Source organism: Lycorma delicatula, chromosome 9 (assembly GCF_047948215.1).
Source record: "Lycorma delicatula isolate Av1 chromosome 9, ASM4794821v1, whole genome shotgun sequence".
In the NCBI taxonomy this organism is placed as follows: domain Eukaryota; kingdom Metazoa; phylum Arthropoda; class Insecta; order Hemiptera; family Fulgoridae; genus Lycorma; species Lycorma delicatula.
In genome coordinates this window covers 91,444,523-91,465,401 of record NC_134463.1, presented here as the reverse complement: position 1 = coordinate 91,465,401, position 20,879 = coordinate 91,444,523, and the positions used below count along the sequence as shown (strand labels likewise).

The 20,879-nt window shown below is 28.3% G+C and overlaps 1 protein-coding gene across 3 annotated transcripts in view; it reads right to left on the bottom strand.

Moving 5' to 3' along the window:
- Positions 1 to 18,059, bottom strand: part of LOC142330253 (synaptotagmin-9-like) — a 40,918-nt gene extending 22,859 nt beyond the window's left edge. The window contains exons 1-3 of one of the 3 annotated variants that reach the window (XM_075375430.1): positions 17,956 to 18,008; positions 6,463 to 6,562; positions 1,495 to 1,627 (exon numbers count right to left, since the gene is read on the bottom strand). In XM_075375430.1, coding sequence (XP_075231545.1) covers positions 1,495 to 1,627; positions 6,463 to 6,562; positions 17,956 to 17,993 — 271 coding nt within the window. In that variant the 5' untranslated portion in view covers positions 17,994 to 18,008. Of the gene's footprint in view, positions 1 to 1,494; positions 1,628 to 6,462; positions 6,563 to 8,671; positions 8,840 to 17,955 lie in introns of those variants that run through there. The other 2 variants (XM_075375432.1, XM_075375431.1) reach the window with 2 other exon arrangements.
- Positions 18,060 to 20,879: the final 2,820 nt, after the last annotated feature.

Below are 20,879 nucleotides of genomic sequence, written 5' to 3'. Positions count from 1 at the left end.
TTTACATATTTTCTCATTCTATGGAGCCTTATTTCGTGATCAGCAGTCTCTTTACATCTCTTCTCTGCATTCCTTTTCTTATTTTATTGTTTATCAAGAAAGGTTCCTTATCTTTTATGTTTGTTGTGAATGATGTTATCCAAATGGATAATATTTTAAAATTATAATGGGTCAATTCATATTTTTAACAAAAATGGAACTGAAAATTTTTAATAAATGATAATTAAACTGACTTAAAAAAATCTTTTATAAATGAAATGATTCATTATCAGTTTATAGAATTTGGCAAAATGAGTCTTGTCAAATTGAAAATACATTAACTGTTTGTAATTTATAATTCTGTATTTTCATTTGGCACAAACTACAAAAGATAAAATTTAAAAGAAATATTAATTTTTACTGTTTTATGTGCGTTTTCTAAGTTTGTTTATTTTATTATAATAAACTAAAAGAAATAGATTTTAAAAAGTAAAAACTATTTCTGTTTGGATTAATTGTAGCAAGACCTGGTTTTTTTTCACATTACAATTCATTTATGAAACTATTGGTTTTGACTAAGGATTAGTCTACGAGGAATAAATTTGTAATCTAGGAGTGCTCAAATAGATTTTAACATATCCGATTAAAAAAAAGAAAAGGGTATTTTAAAAGCAATAATTTTTAAATGATTTGTTTATATTTTTGTTTTTGTTTGTTGTTAATAGTATTTCTGCTGAAACAAAACTATTAAAAAAATGTGAATTTAATATTTATACAGCAGGAAGATATGTTCAGTAACATTTTTACCACTCTAATCACGTATCTCTGTATTTAAGATTAGAAGTAATGGGGAATATTGTTTTCACTCATAAATGTGTTCCTTGCAATAAGTACTTACAATCTTAAATTAATAATTATTGTGTGTTGGGTGCATAATCTTGCATTTGGAGGTGATATGAGGCATAAATCACTCTTGAAAATAACATAGCTTCACTCAAGAATAATAAGTTTTCCATATCAGCGTAACAGAAAAATAGAGAAATGGAAATGGCTTTCAGCCTTGTTCACTGAGCTGAATATTGCACAACAGAATGCTTAGCTAGAAATGCATTCAATAATCAACCTTTTGCTGTGACACTTTCACTGTGTTCTCCAAAGATACTTGCTATATGGTGAGAATTATTAATTTCAGAGAAAGCAATTCTGACTGGTTCCTTTTGAACGTTAGATGCTTCACATACATCACTGCCATAATAAGGACAAGGAAAAATTATGTAAGGCAACAAATCAACATACCTTCTGTATTATGAAACAAGCATTGGCAATGTCTTCTCTACAATGCCTTAATTCTGTAGGAGAAAATTTTATATTACCAATAAAATAATTAGATTAGACATATGTAAAAATAAATTGTAAATCTAATTATAATAATAACTCCTTAACAAAATGCATACTTTAATCTTTATTTTCATAATGTATTCATACAATAATATTTTTTAAATAATTCTTACTTACTTTTATAAAGATATTTGTATCCCCAGCACCCAGGTCCTAGAAAACAAGCAGCAACTAATACAGAAATTACAACAACTGCTCCGCCTATTGCAATTACCAGTATACGTCCCCATACTCCTAACTGGATAAAAACCTTAAAGAATAAAATATACATCATAATAAGTTTACAGTACACATCAAGCTCATAAAATTAAGTTTTCCTTATGTTCTAATTTTCTTCTTTGTGGTTTATTTTTGTGGTTTCTTACTGCAAATGTCACTATAATATAATTAATTTGTTTGACCTGTGTATTTTCATTTAGCTGTACATTACGATACGCCATTATATGATTTTCTTTAGTGTCCGACTTTATATAGAGGTTATAAAACCATGCTTTTTGTACTTCAAACAATTCATTCATTGACAAAAGATAAATTTAACTGCATGTTAAATAAATTTAGTATACAGTTACTTTAAATTTAAGAAAATTTTCACAACAGTGTTGAAAATATTTATCTTTAACATTGATGTATCAGTTTTTTTCATGCTGATACAAGTTTTCCTGGAATCTCTCCATTAATGTTATAAATGATTTCCTAATATTCTTTTTTTAAAATTGTGTAGTGTACTTGAGTTCTTCTTAGAAACATTGTCTACGAGATTATTCAACTAATAATAATCAGGAGGTGAGAGTTCCTGTAAATGGGGAGCCTGGAGTCTGTGATAGATTATGTGGTCTGAAAAATTGATACATCAATATAGTCAAATGTGCAGTGCAATGTTTTCTTGCTCTAACCAGTACTCTTGCTCATTAGTTTCTACTAGGCTGAAATGTTAGTAATAATTTCCTCATAACATTAAATACCATAATGAGTCCACACCCTTTTGTCAAGAAATTGTACATCGTATATTGGTTTTCAAAGAATTAAAAGATATTTTTTTTGTAAAAAATGTGGAATCTCACAGTTCTGTGCTCTGTTGTTTGGACTTATTATGTGTATATAAAAAGATGACTCTATGCTTTATCTAATAACAAATTATCCAGAGCATATACAACTACTTGTAATAAAATGTTTGAACCAGCACAAAATTATCTTTTGAAGTTATGAAATTATCTTTATTATGAAATTATCTTTTTGAAGAAGATTCTTCAAGTTTTTCCAATATTTGAAACCAGTACAAGTATAAATTTAATTTCATGTGTTTCTTTGAGAACAGTATTGAAAGCCCAGTCTGTTGAAAGTGGTATCTGAATGGGTTTTGAGTAGATTATAACAATAAATGATGAATATTTTGCAAAGAGTCATTAGCATAAAACCAATGGACAATCATAGCATTTGTGATCAGCAGTTTTGTGAAATTTAGTCATTAAACAAGAAATAACAGATTTATCTGATACTGCACCACTGAGAAAATCATCTCATCTTGAATATGATTGAATCATTCGAAATGTTCTGTTAAACAAATATTCTGGGGTGAAAACAACATGAGTATCTTAATATTGTGAGACTATGAATTTACATTGAGAAATTGTATGTATCAGATGATCCATGCATTTTGGCATTTATTTGTATAGCCACAACAAAATGCATTCAGCAATTCATTGATCCACCATTCTGTAATGTTCATTTTTATTATTTGTTCTTTTGCTCAACAGTATTTATTTGTATATAAATGAATTTCCTGTGCGATGAAGTATTTGATTCATTTAGACCTTCTAATTGATATGTACACGGGTATGTTTGATTTTAGTTTTGGGTTACATGATTATGACTGCTCTATATTAATATTAAGTTTTTTCCTCCACAGAATGTTTTTATTAAATGTGTTAACAACACATTCATATCTTCATTTTTTGCATATTTACTTATCAAAATTTATTATCTGTTTCATAAATAAATGTAAGAAGAACTTGGTTTTGATGTTGATTTGCCAATTTCATAGTGATATTGGTTATTTGTTGTGGTCTGTATTGATTGATAAAACAAATATTTTATGAGGAAATAAAGACAAAGAACAAAGTAGGATTATGTAACCGGTTTACTGTTGTGGCTGTGTGATGTAAGGAAATCATTCATTAAAATACTGTTCTTCAGAAGAATACAGACTTTTAAAAAATATTGCCTAAAATTTTTTTATATTTCATAGTATTGAGTAGTAGTAATATTGTATAGTCGTGAGCAAGAATGGTTTCTGATGCAATCTTTGCAGGTTGATAGTCCTCTCCATTAATCCTACTCCTTTTTATGTTTTTGATTACTTCTCTGAATAGATAATATGTAAATCTGGTTACTCAATGAAATAATTCCTACAGCACCACTCCAGCACCAGGAGCTGAAATAGCAACTGCTTCCTTAATGAGGCTGCAGCTCTGACTTAGGTTTCCCTAGGGACTTACTTCTTTTTGAGAATAAAAAAGCCCTGATACTGTCAGTTAAAGCCAGCCTACTGATTCTCTTATTTCTAGCAAACAGGATTCTAAAAATTTCATTTGAAATCTGTCCTCTTTCTGTTTCATGGTTTTTTGGTATTTCATCTTGATCAGAATAAAACATTGTGGTAAAGTTGATTCTCCTGTAAGTTTTTATTATTATTCTTGTTCGTTATATCTGTTGTCATCTAGGTATTCGAATCCTTAATTTTGACATTTCTACTTATTAGATACTGAGCCAACTACTGAGAAAGATATATCAATTATCTGCATGTTATTATTATCTGCATGCTAGAGTAATCTTTTAACTGGCGAGATTTAAGACGTATCAGGTGCATCATAAAATAATTATGTGCTTTAGTAAATAATAAATTTAATACTACAAAATGAGTTTTTCGTCTGATCTACAAAAAAAAAAAAAAAATAAATAAATAAATAAATAAAAAATGAAAAGAACTGTTGACTAAGTTTTTTTGTAGTTGCTGTTTTTTTATTCATTCATTTTTTTAAAAGTTTTGTTTAATATTTACTTTTCCTAATTCTCTTGTACAGACATGTATGTTGTTTTATTATTGTTACTATTGTTGTAAATTTTTAGCATTTTCTGTTTAAAGTTTCACTATTTATTTTACACACACACACACACACACACACACACACACACACACACACACACACACACACGCACGCACGCATGCGCGCGCACATATACACATACTTATATATATATATATATATATATATATATATATATATATATATGAATAACAAGAGTTAGGATGCTCCTCATATCTATTCCAATTATAGTTAAGAATTAATACAAATTTTCTTGTTAAACTGGAATGAGGTTGATGCCTGTCATAACACCTTGTCTATGACAATAAATCATATTAGAAAAGCAAATTTGAATATGCTTTCAGTCAGAAAGTCAACTAACAAAATATTTTACATTGTAATTTCAATAAATTTAATAAGGAATATATACTATTTTAATATATTTTAAGCATGATACTGCATTAACCAGTAATTTTTGAATTTTGAAACACTCCATTATCAATTTTAAGGTGCAGAGGATCTGATAGATTCGAAGTCTAAAAAATTTGGATCGTACTTAAATGTTTATCAAAAGTAGCATCAGTAACTTTCAGATTTTAAATTTCCCCTCTTTTTGAGTTCTCTGGAAAAATGTTTGAAATTTTGAATATCCCAAAAATTCCAATCAAAGTCAAGGTAGAATGATCTTTTGTGTTTCATCAAATTTGGATGGTCATTGGCTCAAAAAAACAGGATCTTGACTGAATGAATTAGACAATCTGGAATCCTAAGTCTTTGTACAGTAGAAGTTGCTTATAATGTGATCATTTGTAACGAGCAAATGTAAAAAAATTGGTTGGTTTCCTATATCATTAATGCATAGTAAAGTTTATTTAAAAAAAAACTAATAGTGAAGTTAGAAGTTGGTTATAACAAGCAAATTATTTTCTTTTGAATAATAAATTTGTTCCCTGATTAATTACAAATGTGAGTCATTTTAAAATACAGGTACAGAAATTAAATGTTAAGTCATTAGTAATGCATGTTTGTAATATTGAATGTTATAACTAGACTATGGAGGCAAAGACCTCTTACAATAAAAAAAAAAGTGGATAATAAGAAACAACTCAGATGCAGTTGTAAGCCATGTACAGTTTTGTACTGGTTAATTTTGGATTCTGGGAAATTCCATTCCTCCACTATTATGAAGTTTATGAAGTTTTTACAAGTGGCATGGCGATAGGAAGAGTGAGTAAATCTTACAGTTGAGTTCAGGTAGTCAATTTTTAAAGGGTTGTTGCTGCTTTGTATATTATATTTGTGTGTTTAACCTGGACTGAAGTCAGTGTATTTTCTGTGAGTGTGTTGTGGTTTTTTTTTGATAAATTTTTATGCACTGAAGTAATATTGGGTGTTAAAGAAAAATTCCTTCCATTTGTGATAAATTAAAAATTTAGAGAAATTAGAGAATGGGCCGTTTATTTCTGATACGATCTAATTCTTGTGTAAAACTTACTTCTTCCACTGTCTCAATGATTTGGAAGAACCTTGATAAATTGAGGGTAGCTTTAAAAAAAATCAGTCTAATCTAAAGAAAATAAGACTTTGAGAAAAAAATTATTTGGACAAAGCTCTTATTACGTGATTCAAAGTGAAGAGGAGTGAAAACATTCTCATTAATGGACCTATTTTTCAGGCAGAAAAATTTGCTGAGCAGCTAGGATATAAAGGATTTGTTTGTAGCGATGGTTGTTTGAACAAATTTAAAGTCAGATATCAAATAGTTTTTGCAAAAATTTGTGGTGAACTAATAGTCAGTATAAAATCACTAATAAAATCAGGTTTTGAAGGGGAAGATGTATTTAATGCTGATGAAACGGCCTTATTTTATAAATTAATTCTGGAAAAAAAATTTAATTTAAAGGAGAAAAATGTGTCAATGGAATGCATTCAAAAGTACAGCTTACAGTTCTTTTGTGATCGAATATGAATGGAACTGAGAAAAGAAAATCAAGAAACCCACCTTTGTTTTAAGAACGCCAACAAAGTTCCTGTTAAGTATGTAGCCAATACCAATGACTTCTACAATTTTTGAAGTTGAAATTCGCAATTGGGACTGCAAACTGAGAAAAAAAAGAAAAACATTTTTACTGCTAAGTGTTAACTGTCAAGCACACCCTGTCTGGAAAACCTCGCTAACATAAAAATTGTATTTTTTTTTCCCAACACTACTGCAAAGCTACAACCGATGGATTAAGGCGTTATCAACTTTTAATGTTCACTGCAGATGTTTACTGATATTACAATTACTTAACTGCTTAAAATAAAAAAACGGATTTAATCCAAATATGTATCTAGATGTATAGATTAATTAGCACAGAATGGGATATTGTAGTTTAAACTGAAATTCAAAATTGTTTGAAAAAGTCCAACTTTACTATGGTTGTAATTAGATTATGAGCTGAAGACAAACTACCAGTGTCAGAGTAAATTTTGACCACTGATTACAAAAATGTGAAAGGTTTTGGTTGTAATATGGGTGATTACGAGCATGATGATGTGTTAGTAACCAAATGTCCAACGAAAAATTAATTACCAGTAATGAAATGAAACACTAGCCAATCATTGAAAATGATGACACAATGACTGGGAATCCAGTTATTTTGGCCTGTGCAGCTCAAGACGGTTTAAAATTGCTTCCCAAATTCTGTAAAATAAATACCATCGATGTATTTATAAAACAAGTAAATAGTTTTAAAAAATGTTTTGATGTTTTTAGCTATAAAAATAAAAAGCAGGCACCTATAGACAATCTTTTAAGTTACGTTAAGAGATTTAACATTTTATCGACGTAAGTCTACAGTTTTGCGTGTACCAATTGTACTTTAAATGTGTTTCAGTACAGTATTAAAGTGTAAGTTAATGTTTTATTTCGAAAATAACCTTCTCACCAATTTTAAGTAAGTTTACAATTTTTTATGCATGTATAGTATAGTAAGCACATATGTGCTTGCAATTTTAGGCAATATGATTTTAGATTTTGTTTTTAAGTTAAGGCAAATTTCTTATACAATGTTGTATTATTTAATGCTGAATTTCAGTTATTTACTTTTTGTTTAGAGGTGAAGATTTTTTTCTAGTATGAATCATTTGTTTATAACGAGCATCCAGGTAAACCGAGCATATACGGTACTACCAGTCCCTTGAATCTTGTTATAACCGACTTTCATTGTAATTCTGTTGCTCATTGATGCTTTAAAATAAATACACATTCTATAAACCAATCATAAAACTCTATGTTAAAGTTTATACTTTTATCCATAGAAAATTCAGTTACTATAAGAAGTAAAACTCTGATACAGCAGTTCGCTGTTGAAATTTTTAACAAGCTTAGTAAAAATAAATAATTTTAAATAATGTAATTTTTACAGATGAAGCTAGTTTTCATCATAATGGATGTATTCATGACAGAATTCACAAATATGGGGATCTGAAAACTGACATTTAATTTTTAAGAAAACACCAAAAATTACTGTTTGATTGGTTTAATTTAATGAGAAATTATGTAATTGGATGTTTTTATTTGTTGAAAAGACTATTAATTGAAATGTATTCCTTGATATTTTAAATGACTATTGCTTTCCTAAACCGGATGAACTCAAAAATATACTTTGAATTATTTTCAACAAAGTGGTGTACCCCTATACTTTAATGCATTCATTAATGAAAAAATTTGTAGATGATTTATAGGCCAAGCGAGACCAAACCCCTTGTAATTTTTTTTGTGAGGATACATTAAAAATATTGTTTACTTACAAAAATTGTGTCATTTAAATATAATTAAGGAAGTAATTACAGCCATAATATATGTTATGTTGCATAATCCATAGTCAGAAACTGAATATGGATGGATTAAACATTTGCTGAATAATGAAGAGTGCACATATTGAAGCTTATTGGTTACGTAACAAAACTGTCTGACATGGGGTATTTAATGAATAAAGCAGAATATAAATTCTGCTTTAGTTATGTTTTATAAACTCTAGTCATATACAATATTGCCACCTATAATGAAAACTGCAGTGTGAATTGAAAAAGAAACTGTAGTAGGGGGTTGAATGCATCCATACCCTTAAAATATAAAGTGAATCACTGTAACTCTGTTTTTAAAATGTGTTAGTAATAATGAAAATAATAGACACAAATTTTTAAATAAAAAATAGTTATTTTACCTCTGGAAATAAGTTAATTTTAAATGTTATTTCACTAGGAAATAGTCTCATAATTTAAAATGTTAGATTGAAAATTGTATTTTTTAAATTTTGTATTGTTTTTGCAGATCAAAATTACATTTATTTCTAGATTTATTTGTTTTAAGTTTAAATAATATTTTTCCAGTCCACCATTTTCCTAAAAACAAATTATATATGTATGATTATGTATACAATAGGTTTTTAAAATTATTTTCTATATTAATACTTCAGTTAGTGAAGTACAGTAGAGCATACTAGAAGGATCACTAACTTTACGTTACTTAGATACTGAGTTACATATATATATATATATATATATATATATATATATATATATGCAATTACCCTCTATGAATCATAAGATCTTGCCAATGGCGTGCTTGAGTGCTCAGTTAAACAGAGTAGTTGGACCGAAGGTGCAACCATATCAGAGTGATATTTGTTGAGAGCCAGACTAAGGAATCATTCTTGAAAGAGGGCAGCAGTTGTTAAGGTAGTAGGTCAGGAAGATTTAAACGGCTATTTCAACCTCACTCAATCTTTTTTAGTATTGCACAGCTGAAAGCAATCGAAAACTACAACTGTTTTTTTTTCCATGAAGATGTAGTTTTCTGCATTTTCATGTAACAAAGATGGAGATGTTTTCCTTGGTAAAATATTCCAGAGGTAAACTAGTCCCTCATTCGGATCTCCAGGTGCAGACTATTAAGAAAGGGGTCACTGTTGGATTAAAAAGTAACATTCTACGAGTCAGAGTGTGGAATGTTAGAAATCTAAAAAAGCTTGGTAGGTTAGAACATTTAAAGAGGGAAATGGGTATGTAGATGGGCAGAAATGGGTGTAGATGTAGTAGGAAGAGGAAAACAACTTTTGGTCACATGATTTTAGAATAATTGTAATAATACGCACTCAGTGTAAAATAAAGGGCAGGCAGGACTAGGTTTTGTAATGAACAAGAAGATAGGGAAGAGAGTAGAGTACTTCAAAAAGCTTAGTGAAGAATCATTGTAATTAGGATAAAATAAAAACCTAAGACAACAACGATTGTTAACATCTATATGCCTATGATTATGATGATGAGGTAGAGTGTGTATACAAAGAAATTGATGAAGCAATTAAACACTTAAAAGGGGGGGTTTAATAATAGTTGGAGACTGGAATGCAAGCATCAGAAAAGACAAGGAAGGAAATATTGTGGTGAATACGAGCAGGACAAAAGACATGAAAGAGAGGATCGACTTATGGTGTTTTGCACAAAGTATAATTTAGTAATTGCCAACACCCGGTTTAAAAATCATAATACAAGAATATTTATATGGTAAAAGCCAGGCAATACTGCTAGGTATCAGATAGATTATAGCATTGTTAAGCAAAGATTTAGAAATCAACTTGTCGACTGCAAAGCATATCCAGGAGCAGACATTGATAACAAACTTAATTTAGTGATGATGGAATGTAGATTGGGGTTTAAAAACCTTAATTGGGGTTTAAAAATGTGTCAGATGAATCAGTGGAATTTAGAGAAGCTTGAGGAAGAGGAGGTAAAGAAGATATTTGAGGAGGACATTGCAAGAGGCCTGAGTAAAAAAGGTAAGGTAGAAAATATAGAAGAAGAATGGAAGAATGTTAAAAAGGAAATTCTTAAATCAGCAGAAGCAAACTTAGGCAGAACAAAGAGAACTGGAAGAAAACCTTGGATGTCAGAGGATATATTGCAGGTGATGGATGAACATAGAAAATATAAGAATACTAGTAATGAAGAAAGTAAAAGGAACTATCGACAATTAAGAAATACTATAAACAGGAAGTGCAATTTACCGAAAGAAGAGTGGATTAAAGAAAAGTGTTCAGAAGTGGAAAGAGAAATGATCATTGGTAAAATAGACGGAGCATACAGGAACGTTCAGGAACATTTTGTGGTGCATAAATTAAAATTCAATAATGTTAAACAAAGACGGTACACCGATTTATAATACGAACGGAGAGGTCGAAGGTGGGTGGAATATATTGAAGAGTTATACGGAGGAAATGAATTAGAAAATGGTGTTATAGAGGAAGTTGAAGAGGATGAAATGGGAGAAACAATACTGAGATTTTAATTTAAGAGAGCATTAAAAGATTTGAATGGCAGAAAGGCTCCTGGGATACATAGGATACCTGCAGAATTACTGCACAGTGCAGGTGAGGAAGCAATAGATAGATTATACAAACTGGTGTGTAATATTTACGAAAAGGGGCAGTTCCATCAGACTTCAAAAAGAGTGTTATTGTCATGATACTTAAGAAATCAGGAGCAGATAAATGCGAAGAATACAGAACAATTAGCTTAACTACTCATGCACCAAAAATCTTAACTAGAATTCTGTACAGAAGAATTGAGAAGAGAGTGGAGAAAGTGTTAGGAGAAGACCAATTTGGTTCAGGAAAAGTATAGTGACAATGGAAGCAATTTTAGCACTCAGATTAATAGTAGAAGGAAGGTTAAAGAAATTCAAACCAGCATACTTGGCATTTATAGACCTAGAAAAGGCATTCAATTACGTAGACTGGAATAAAATTTTCAGCATTTTAAAAACATAAGGGTTCAAGTACAGAGACAGAAGAACGATTGCTAACATTTACAGGAACCAAACAGCAACAATAATAATTGAAGAACATAAAAAGAAGCCATAATAAGATAGGGAGTCCAACAAGGATGTTCCATATCCCTGTTACTTTGTAATCTTTAGAACTAACAGTTAATGATGTTAAAGAACAATTTAGATCCAGAGTAATAGTACAAGATGAAAAGATAAAGATATTATGATTTGCTGATGATATTGTAATCCTAGCGGAGAGTAAAAAAATTTAGAAGAAACAATGAACGACATGGATGAAGCCTTATGCAAGAACTACCACATGAAAATAAACAAGAACAAAATGAAAATAATTAAATGTAGTAGAAATAATTTAGATGGAACACTGAATATAAAAATAGGAAGAGAAACGATTATGGAGGTAGAAGAATTTTGTTATTTGGGAAGTAGAATTACTAAAGATGGATGAAGCAGGAGCGATATAAAATGCCGAATAGCACAGGCGAAATGAGCCTTCAGTCAGAGAAATATAATTTGTTTACATCAAAAACGCCAGGAAAACATTTTTGAAAGTATATATTTGGTGCGTAGCTTTATATGGAAGTGAAACTTAGACAATAGGAGTATCTGAGAAGAAAAGATTACAAGCTTTTGAAATATGGTGCTACAGGAGAATGTTAAAAATCAAATGGGTGGATAAAGTGAGAAATGAATAGGTGTTTCGGCAAATTTATGAAGAAAGAAGCTTTTGGAAAAATATAGTTAAAAGAAGAGACAGACTTATAGGCCACATATTAAGGCATCCTGTAATAGTCACTTTAATATTGGAGGGACAGGTAGATGGGAAAAATTGTGCAGGTAGGCAATGTTTGGAGTAAAACAAATTGTTAGGGATGTAGGATGTAGGGTGTATACCGAAATGAAACAACCGGCACTAGATAGGGAAACTTGAAGAGCTGCATCAAACCAGTCAAATGACTGAAGACAAAAAAAAATGTAATATATGAAATGAAAAAAAATTAATAATTAAAATTTTTACAAAAAAATTTGGCAAAAAAAGCATTAACAAATATAAAGCTACAAATGTTGTTACTGAGACATGTTTAGTTGTTTAAATGAATTAGTTTTTGATCACACATACAACATTATTGTATATTTTTGGTACAGTACAAAGAAAGTATATTTTTAAATGTTTCACTTATTCATATTAATTGCGGAAGATATGTAATATCTTTATTGTTTGAGATGTTTGATTATACAAAAAAAAAAATTGAGTAGATTATATAATCGTCTGTCAAGCTAATTTACATTCATATAAAAAACCAGATTATATAAATCAAGTTAGATTCATAAAAAATCAATCCAGCACTGTAACAGGCTTGCTTATTAAAACTCAGTAATCACTGGCTTGGCCAGTTTTTGTAGTGGTTAGTGAAAGTGGCTTTTAGATCAGTTGGATTAAATTAAATTCTTGTTAAAAGTTTTACAGTTTTTCATCTATTTCATCTTTCCTTTAAAACATATGTTTAGCATGTTGAAGATTATAATAATAAAATAAACTTTTGGATTGTACTGTATCATTCATAAAGATTTTGTTTGTTTGTTTATTATTTCTTAATAAAAAAAATGATTACTACATTAAGAATATATGTAGAATTATAATGATTAATACATTATGAATTATAATAAAAAAATCAAGACTGAAGTTGATCTAATGATTGAAAGCTGCCTATAAATAGGTGAATTCTATTCAAGTTCTGTTTTGATAATTATTTTATTAATGTTTTTGGGGATGAATGTAGTTTTTTATTATTTTTTTTTTTATTTTACTTGGATTTTTTAAAACAACATGTAATGATTTTTTGCCTAACAGTGGTAGTGTATATTTGTTATTTGACTGTGAAAAAGGGGTTTATGTGTTTATCACTGTTGTAGTGTCATAAATTTTGATTATTAGGCCTATAACTTCTGTTTAGTTTACCTTATAATGATAAAAATAAAGTTATTTCTACTGTGAGTGACAAAGTCTGTGAAGATCACTGTCTCAATTAAGATTGTGAGTCTTAATTAAGAGAATAATCATTCAAAATTAAAAGGAATTTTTATAATTTAAAAGGAATTTATATAATTTTGTAAAACTACGGTTGCTTATATATAGATACACAACTAAGGAGCTAAAATGTAGTGTGCCTTTTGTGGATTTATTTATTAATCAATTTGTATAAGGAGAATATATTTTTTTAATGGAAGGTAAAATAGATTATAGACAAATTTTTTTGGTTCAAGATGTGTTGGTTTTGTTGAAGTTAATGAGAAATGCCATTTATTATCAATTGTTTGATACAAATGTTGGTAAAATATTAAAGTAGCACTAATTCAGTCTACTTCACAAGTAAAAACAAGTAAAAGAAATGCAAGGAAGAGTTTTTGTTTTGTAGTCAATTTATCAATTAAAAAATTTTGAGTTTTCTTGTAAGCTTTCTGAGCTTTTTATGCAGCCTTCTTCTTTTGGTATTAATCTTGATCCTTATTTAAAATAATATGATGAACATATTAATTTAGTATGTATTAAGTTCAGATTTATCTTTATTAATAATGTTTTTCAGGTATGTTGGTTCAGATATCCTTATGAAAGTTTATAACTGGGTTACTTTTCCGTTTGTGTAATATGAGCTGTTAATCTTAAAATATATGGCAACTAATTAACAAAACTAATGAAAAATATTTACTTCAAAAATGCTTTAATAACCAATTATATTTAATTTTAATTACTGTGAATAGTGTACTGCTATATTTATAGTAAATAATGTTTTAACTCTTTTCTCTTTATAATTTTATAATAAAAAAAATTATTTGTTAAATTTTTCCCTAATAACTATTATGGAAAGAAAAACAACGTTATCTTTGACATTAAAGAACCCTTATATGCACTATTGTTTAATAAGTCAAATTACAATAAAAATTTAGTTCTAATTTTAAAAATCTGTTAAAAGATTATCTGATTAAAAAATATATACTCACTGAATGAGAAGTGTGTGTGTGTGTGTGTGTATGTATGTATGTGTGTGCATGCGTGTATATGAAATATTTAAAAAATATATAAATATGGATCGTAACAGGTAATAATTGTTCAAGGTAACTAATTAAATCTGAGTTGTAAAATTATTATACTACTAAGTTATGATGTTCATATTTGATGGTGGCCAATGTTTTTTATTGAAGTTTATTTGCAGTAAAGATCTATTTATTTACTCTACTGTTGATTTATTGGAGTTGTACTACATGCAATTTAAGATTACATAACAAGATATTTATATTATAATTGACTGTATTATTTAGTATATTGTTAAAATGAAATCCAGTATCAGATATGATAAAAAAATTAAAATTAGTTATTTAAAAATATTTTTTTATTTTATGACACAATATCAGTTAAAGTTGTTTATGATTTTGTCTAGCACTGGGCCATAAAAAAAACATTTACCTGTGTAATATAATATATGATGGATTATTTTTGTGATTTTTATATTCTATGAATTTAATACTTGTGGTGTTAAAAGCAAATAATATTCCAAGCACTTCAAATATTATTATGAATAATATTTATTCATCCTCAGTAGTAAGTAATAAATTTAGATGAGTGTATTAAGGTTTATTTTACTTACCCAGCTATGAGAGTAAAAAATAATTTAACCTTTTATATAATAATAATAATAATAATAATAATAATAATAATAATAATGTCTATCTGAATATTTTAAAATGGATTAAATTTATTCATCATCACTGCCAAATTGTATACAAACAGTGATAGTAACATAGGAATAAAGCACTCACTTAATACTATATTTCACGTAATAACTTTGTCATTCTCTCTTACAGATTGATACTCTTCAAATAATAGAACTATTATTTCGATAAAAGAAATTTAAACCATTCCAAAAATTTCTACTTTACGTTCGTGAAGTTATTGTTTCTAAGTTTAATGTTTATTTTGTTGTGAACTAGCACAACAGTATTCCTGTCATGAAAATGAAAGCAATATGTTTATAATGTAATAATAATAATAACAATAGCATAACTCCTTGAATATACAATAGAGATGAATTACGTATTTTAATAAGGTTTATTTATGTGCACACAAACTCTCATTTTGATCTTTCTGTAGTAATCATTAAAATTGTAATATAAGAATTATAGTTGGAGCATGCATTAATTAAATACAGTTTTTCTTAATATAGTTTTAGTTACATTAGTCCTTATTATGAAGTAATTTCTTTGAGTTTGTGATGAATAGGTTTTAGTAATTTATTGTGATTAAAATTTCAATTTCATAGAAATAAGCCAATATTCCTTAATGATACAGCAAGAGAAAATTGATAAATTTTGGTTCAGTATAATTACATAAATGTATTGATGATTTGATTTTACTTTCCTGACATCATAGTTCTAGAGCTATGTTGTAAGAAGGAAAGTATGGGTGACAGTCAAAACATGGGATAGAATTTTTTGCACTTCTTAATGTATTGTGACCCAGGGACCCTAAAAAACAAAAAAGTGGGGGATAATGTTCATATGTATTTGTGTTGGTGTGTTTGAAGCTTAATAACTTTTGACTTGATACACATATTTTTATGAAATTTGGCACAGAGACTTGTGTGTATGGGGGTATGGGGGAATTTTTTTCGGTAAGTGCTTGGGGAAGTATCTCACACCCCTTGGAGATCAGTATCTCCAAGGGGTGTGAGATACTCATAGTTTCTTTGGGTTCAGTTTTCTCAGTACTTGCAAAAATATAATTCCACTTATATTAAACTTAGTACTTTCGTACATGCTTATCTTACCATTAAAAAAAAAAATTCACCCCAAATTCTCCCTCCTTCCACCAAAATTCACATTATTTTTTTATGTAGCCTTAAAAAAGCACAATTATTATAATGGCTGTGATTCATCCTTTAGCTTATTTTTTTACACTATTTTATAATGAACATTCTTATAACTATGGTACAGAGCTTGAAACAGGATATGACCTGAATTTTGATAATGTAATTTTAAAATATATTTTTCACAATAAAAGACTCGACTAATAAAAATATTCAGATCATATTTCTGAATATTTGATAAGTTTTAGATGTATTGAAACTGTATCTTAGTTTTAATATAAACTATAAGCTGCAGTGTATTTAAATTCCATAAATTCTTATACTGTTCATACTTATGTTCTTAAAAGTAATTTCCTGGATGCAAGTTGTGAATTATTATTTATAATAACCTATCATTATTAATAAATATTTCATGGAATTTGCAATCTCTCTTTGCTTTGTTTTTTCATTAATGTTTGAAATGTTTTCAATTAAATGCATGAGGATTATTGTGAAAAACTACTTTTTAAATACTCTCAAAAGCAAAAATGGGATGTACTGAGGTAAAAATCCAGAGATATTGACCACCCACAAGCCTTCTTAGATTAAATGATGACTAAAAAATTCTTCTAAGATGACTCATTTTTATAGTGTAACCGGTTTTAATAAAAACACTATTTTTGTTCATTTTCCTCTTAAAAATGTAGTTCAATATCTACAGTTTTATAAAAGAAAATTAACTACCTAGAATCATAAAATTGATTTTGTCGGTGTAATGAAAAATGTTAACATTTTTCAAAATATCAGCACTAACTACCAGTGAAAATACTAATACTTTTCTGCTTCAAACCTGGCTCTTGTATTGTAATAGCCAGATATATTGCAATGTGATTTCACATTGTATTGCAGGTGAACCAAATTTTATTAGGAAATATTCAATCTAGGAGCCAAGTCTCATTTTTATCAACAAAATATGAAAAAAAAAAATACTGCACAACTTTCCACGGTTTGGTTTTTTCAGTTCATGAATAATGCCAGTCCAGTAAACAAGCAACTTTTTTTCTAGCCTTGAGAGCAGTAACTGTTTGTTGAAGTCCAGTTAGCGAGGATAACTTTCTATAAAATTTCCAGATTTATCAAGTTGGATGCTCTTTCATATAAAGAAAGACATTCTTCTGTTAACAGTAGTGGTTGAAATAATTTTTTTAATCTACACATTCCCAATTTAATGGAGTTTCTATATCAAACATGGTATTATATTGTTGAATTTTTAGGAACTGTAAAATGGAGGGATTTCATCTGAAACATATCTTTCATTTGTTTGAAATTTAAATGAGAAATAAGTTTCTGGCAAATACACACTCATCCTTGGAAAATCATATTACTGGTATTATATAAAGAAATAAATGCTGAAATGGCATTACTGCATGGTCATTTTTGCACTAATTTATGATAACATTGTAAAAGCTACTGTGCTAGAAAAAAAAATTGGCCCCAATTTTGATAATGTATTTTTAATACATTTTCTCAATAAAATACTGAAATTACAGAAATATTCAGATCATTCTTATTTTTAATTCTGTAACTGTTGTTAAAAGTAATTTGCCTATTGTTTTGTTCTGTTTTGAATTTTAATAATATAATCTTTGGTTTATCTATAGTAACATACAATTTATTACTATTGCTTTAACATGTTTGAGATGCATTTTACAAAGAAAAACATTATTTGGACATCAGAAATGCACCAAAATGTAAGTAAATTTTCATAAAAATAATTATTCATTACACAGAGAATAATAAATAATACAGTAATATTAGTACATACCATTTCAAAGTTGAACACTTCTCAAAAAGGTTACACATTGTATAATAAACATTTGGTGTTGTGCAAACACTAAAGGAACTTGAACACTTGTGTTTGTATATCCATTATTTGTATGTAAGCTGTCACTTTCATAGTTGTTTTGCTAATGTAAAGAATTTTTCTTTTCGAAATTTCTAGAAATTGTTGTAAAATTTAAGAAGTTAATTTTTTATAAAAAAATAAAATGTAACATATTTTTCCTGAATTCACAGAATTATTTTGTTTTGTAAATATCTTCTTTAAATGTATAAATTATTAAAATTGAATTATGTGTTAAATTTTATTTTGAGGCTTCTTAAGTTAATTCAAATTATGTATAAGAAATTTTGAAATTTTTTTCTATGATGACCCATATTAGATGGCAAAAGTCTGAAGGACTATTTTTATTAGTCATTAAATTCCTAAAAATTTTCATCAGTCATTTTATTGGCTTTGTCTAATAGTTCGTCCATTCCTTCAATTTTTCTCAATGTCTTAATGTTTCACAATTATTCTTCTACATCCTCAATTATTTACTCTGTGTATTGTAATCTTTCTCTCTTTTCAATCCTTTTATCCCCCTTAAACTTTCTTGCAAAACCAAATCCAATTACCCTTGATGACTTATTATTTTTTAGCAAAGATTGCCATTCATAAATTTAACACATGGATAAGTCAACATTTTTAATTTACAAGATATGTACACATTTAGTTTATGTGACTCATATCTTCATACCAAAAAATGTTTGGACAGACTATTTTTATATCATGAAAATTCATTCTGATTTTAATGGAACTCAAGAGAGATATATTTTAGATTAAAATATTACAAAGGTATAATAAATCTTTAACAATGATAAGCTTTGTTATTAAGGCACTTCAAAGCAAAACGATACGGGTTTGATTTTGTTGCAAGCAAGATCAATTTGATCATTTCAAGAGAACTTGTCATAAAACACCCAATAATATTGTTTTATGGACAGAAATATTATCATTATCATTAATGGGAATTCTGACCTTTTGAACAGCAGTGTTGCAGCAACATAAGAAGTGTAATCATAATTTTACCCTTAATTTTGATGATTTATTAATCCACCTACTTTCAGTATCAACTGCAACATCATAGCTCAAAATTCCTGTTATTTCATTAATCAGCATGATGAAACTGGATACAACATTTAAATTAAAAAGTCTTTTATAATCTTATTTTTATTTGTTTAGTTTCTAATGTAGTTGTTTCAATATCAAAATGCATTATGCTTCTTGAAATGTAGTGCCTTAGTACAAATATTTTTGAGAATGCCTTTCTAATTCCTAATTCTATTTTGATATCAGCAAATTCCTTTTCTGCAGAAAAGCTCTGCTGATCTAACCAATCTATGGTGTAGTAACTTTTTCTTTCTCCAATTTCTGTTGAAATAGGTTTAATTATATTAGCCTGGTATTAATAACAAAGGAAGTAATAAGCAAATAATTATTAAGGTAAGATACTTCTGTATTTTATACTTATTGTTATTCTGCATTATGTTTTGTTGAAAAGGTTTACTGAATTTTAATCTAGAAGAAAGTACAAAAAATAAATAATTATAAAAATTAAAATACAAGACTGCCAAGAAAAAAAAATAAACTGAATCAAGAAAAGGACAATAAATCAAACTAAAAAAAAAGAAAACAAGGTATGGAAATGTGCAGGACCAATCATTGTTATGTAGTATTTAATTAAATAAAATAATGGGTGACCATCAACTTTCAGACAGTTTTACTTTGTTTAAATATATTTTTCATGTTGTAGAAATAGCATGGCCTTTAGGCTTTTCAAATTATTAAGTTCTTACCAGGTCTTACACCGATAAGAAAATTTCGTACTTCAGTGAAAATATTTAAATGCAGTTTGGGGGGGGGGGGCTCTGAATAGTATTATCCTGTTAACATATTCTTTACGGTTCTTGGCCCCGAGGTCAAGAAAATTTCATTTTCTAGTGACGGGCATAATTCTTGGAGTAAGTTAATCAAAAGCTGGGTTGTTTTATTTGTTTTTTCTTACTTGTTATATGTATTCCAAAAGAATAATAAGCAAATAGTGTTAATTTTTTCTTAATTTTTATTGATTATTGTGTTCTTAACCCATAGGTCAATAGCCGTTTCCTTGCATAACATATTCTTGTGGGTAGCGCTAAGACCCGACTTTTTGTTATGAAGTTATATATTTATAGCGGCTCTTGCTCTCAGAGTCAATAACGGAAACACGCAAACATGATCATTCATGCACGTTGGAAGACTGTATTTCATGGCTCTTACATCTTGTGCCATATAAGGCATTGAATACAGACATGTTGATTCTTGTCAGATCGTTCAATCAATAATTTTGGTATTGCAATGCTGCTCCTCAGTTTGTGTATAACCATTGATCTAGTTAGTGTCATTTTGTTATTTAGATAAAATAAGATTATGTCTTCACGAGAAAAGAAGTTACTTGCATTAGCTTTGATGCAACCTGACTCTGAAAGTGAAAGTGAACCATTTAGTACTGATGATAGTGATTATGACCAGAATTATGAACTTGAAAGTGAATTTAGCAGTGACAGTAGTAATACAAGTGACAAAATAATGATTATTGAAAATTTTTCTAATTTGAATTTTAAATGTATTTACCAGTTTATTCTTAATAAAGGTGTGTTGTCAAAAAGAAGAAAAAAACACTAATGATTATTACTAATGAAAACTAATGATGATTTTTTTTATTGATAAAAGTATTGTATAATAACAAAACGTTTTTACAAGAATATGTCATAATTTTTTTTTTGGAAAAAATAATAAGAAACTATTTCAAAAACGTTTTATTGCATCTACCACGGTTATTGTTGCCGGAGTCAAGAACGGGCAACATAAGTAAATAATTCGTGTAG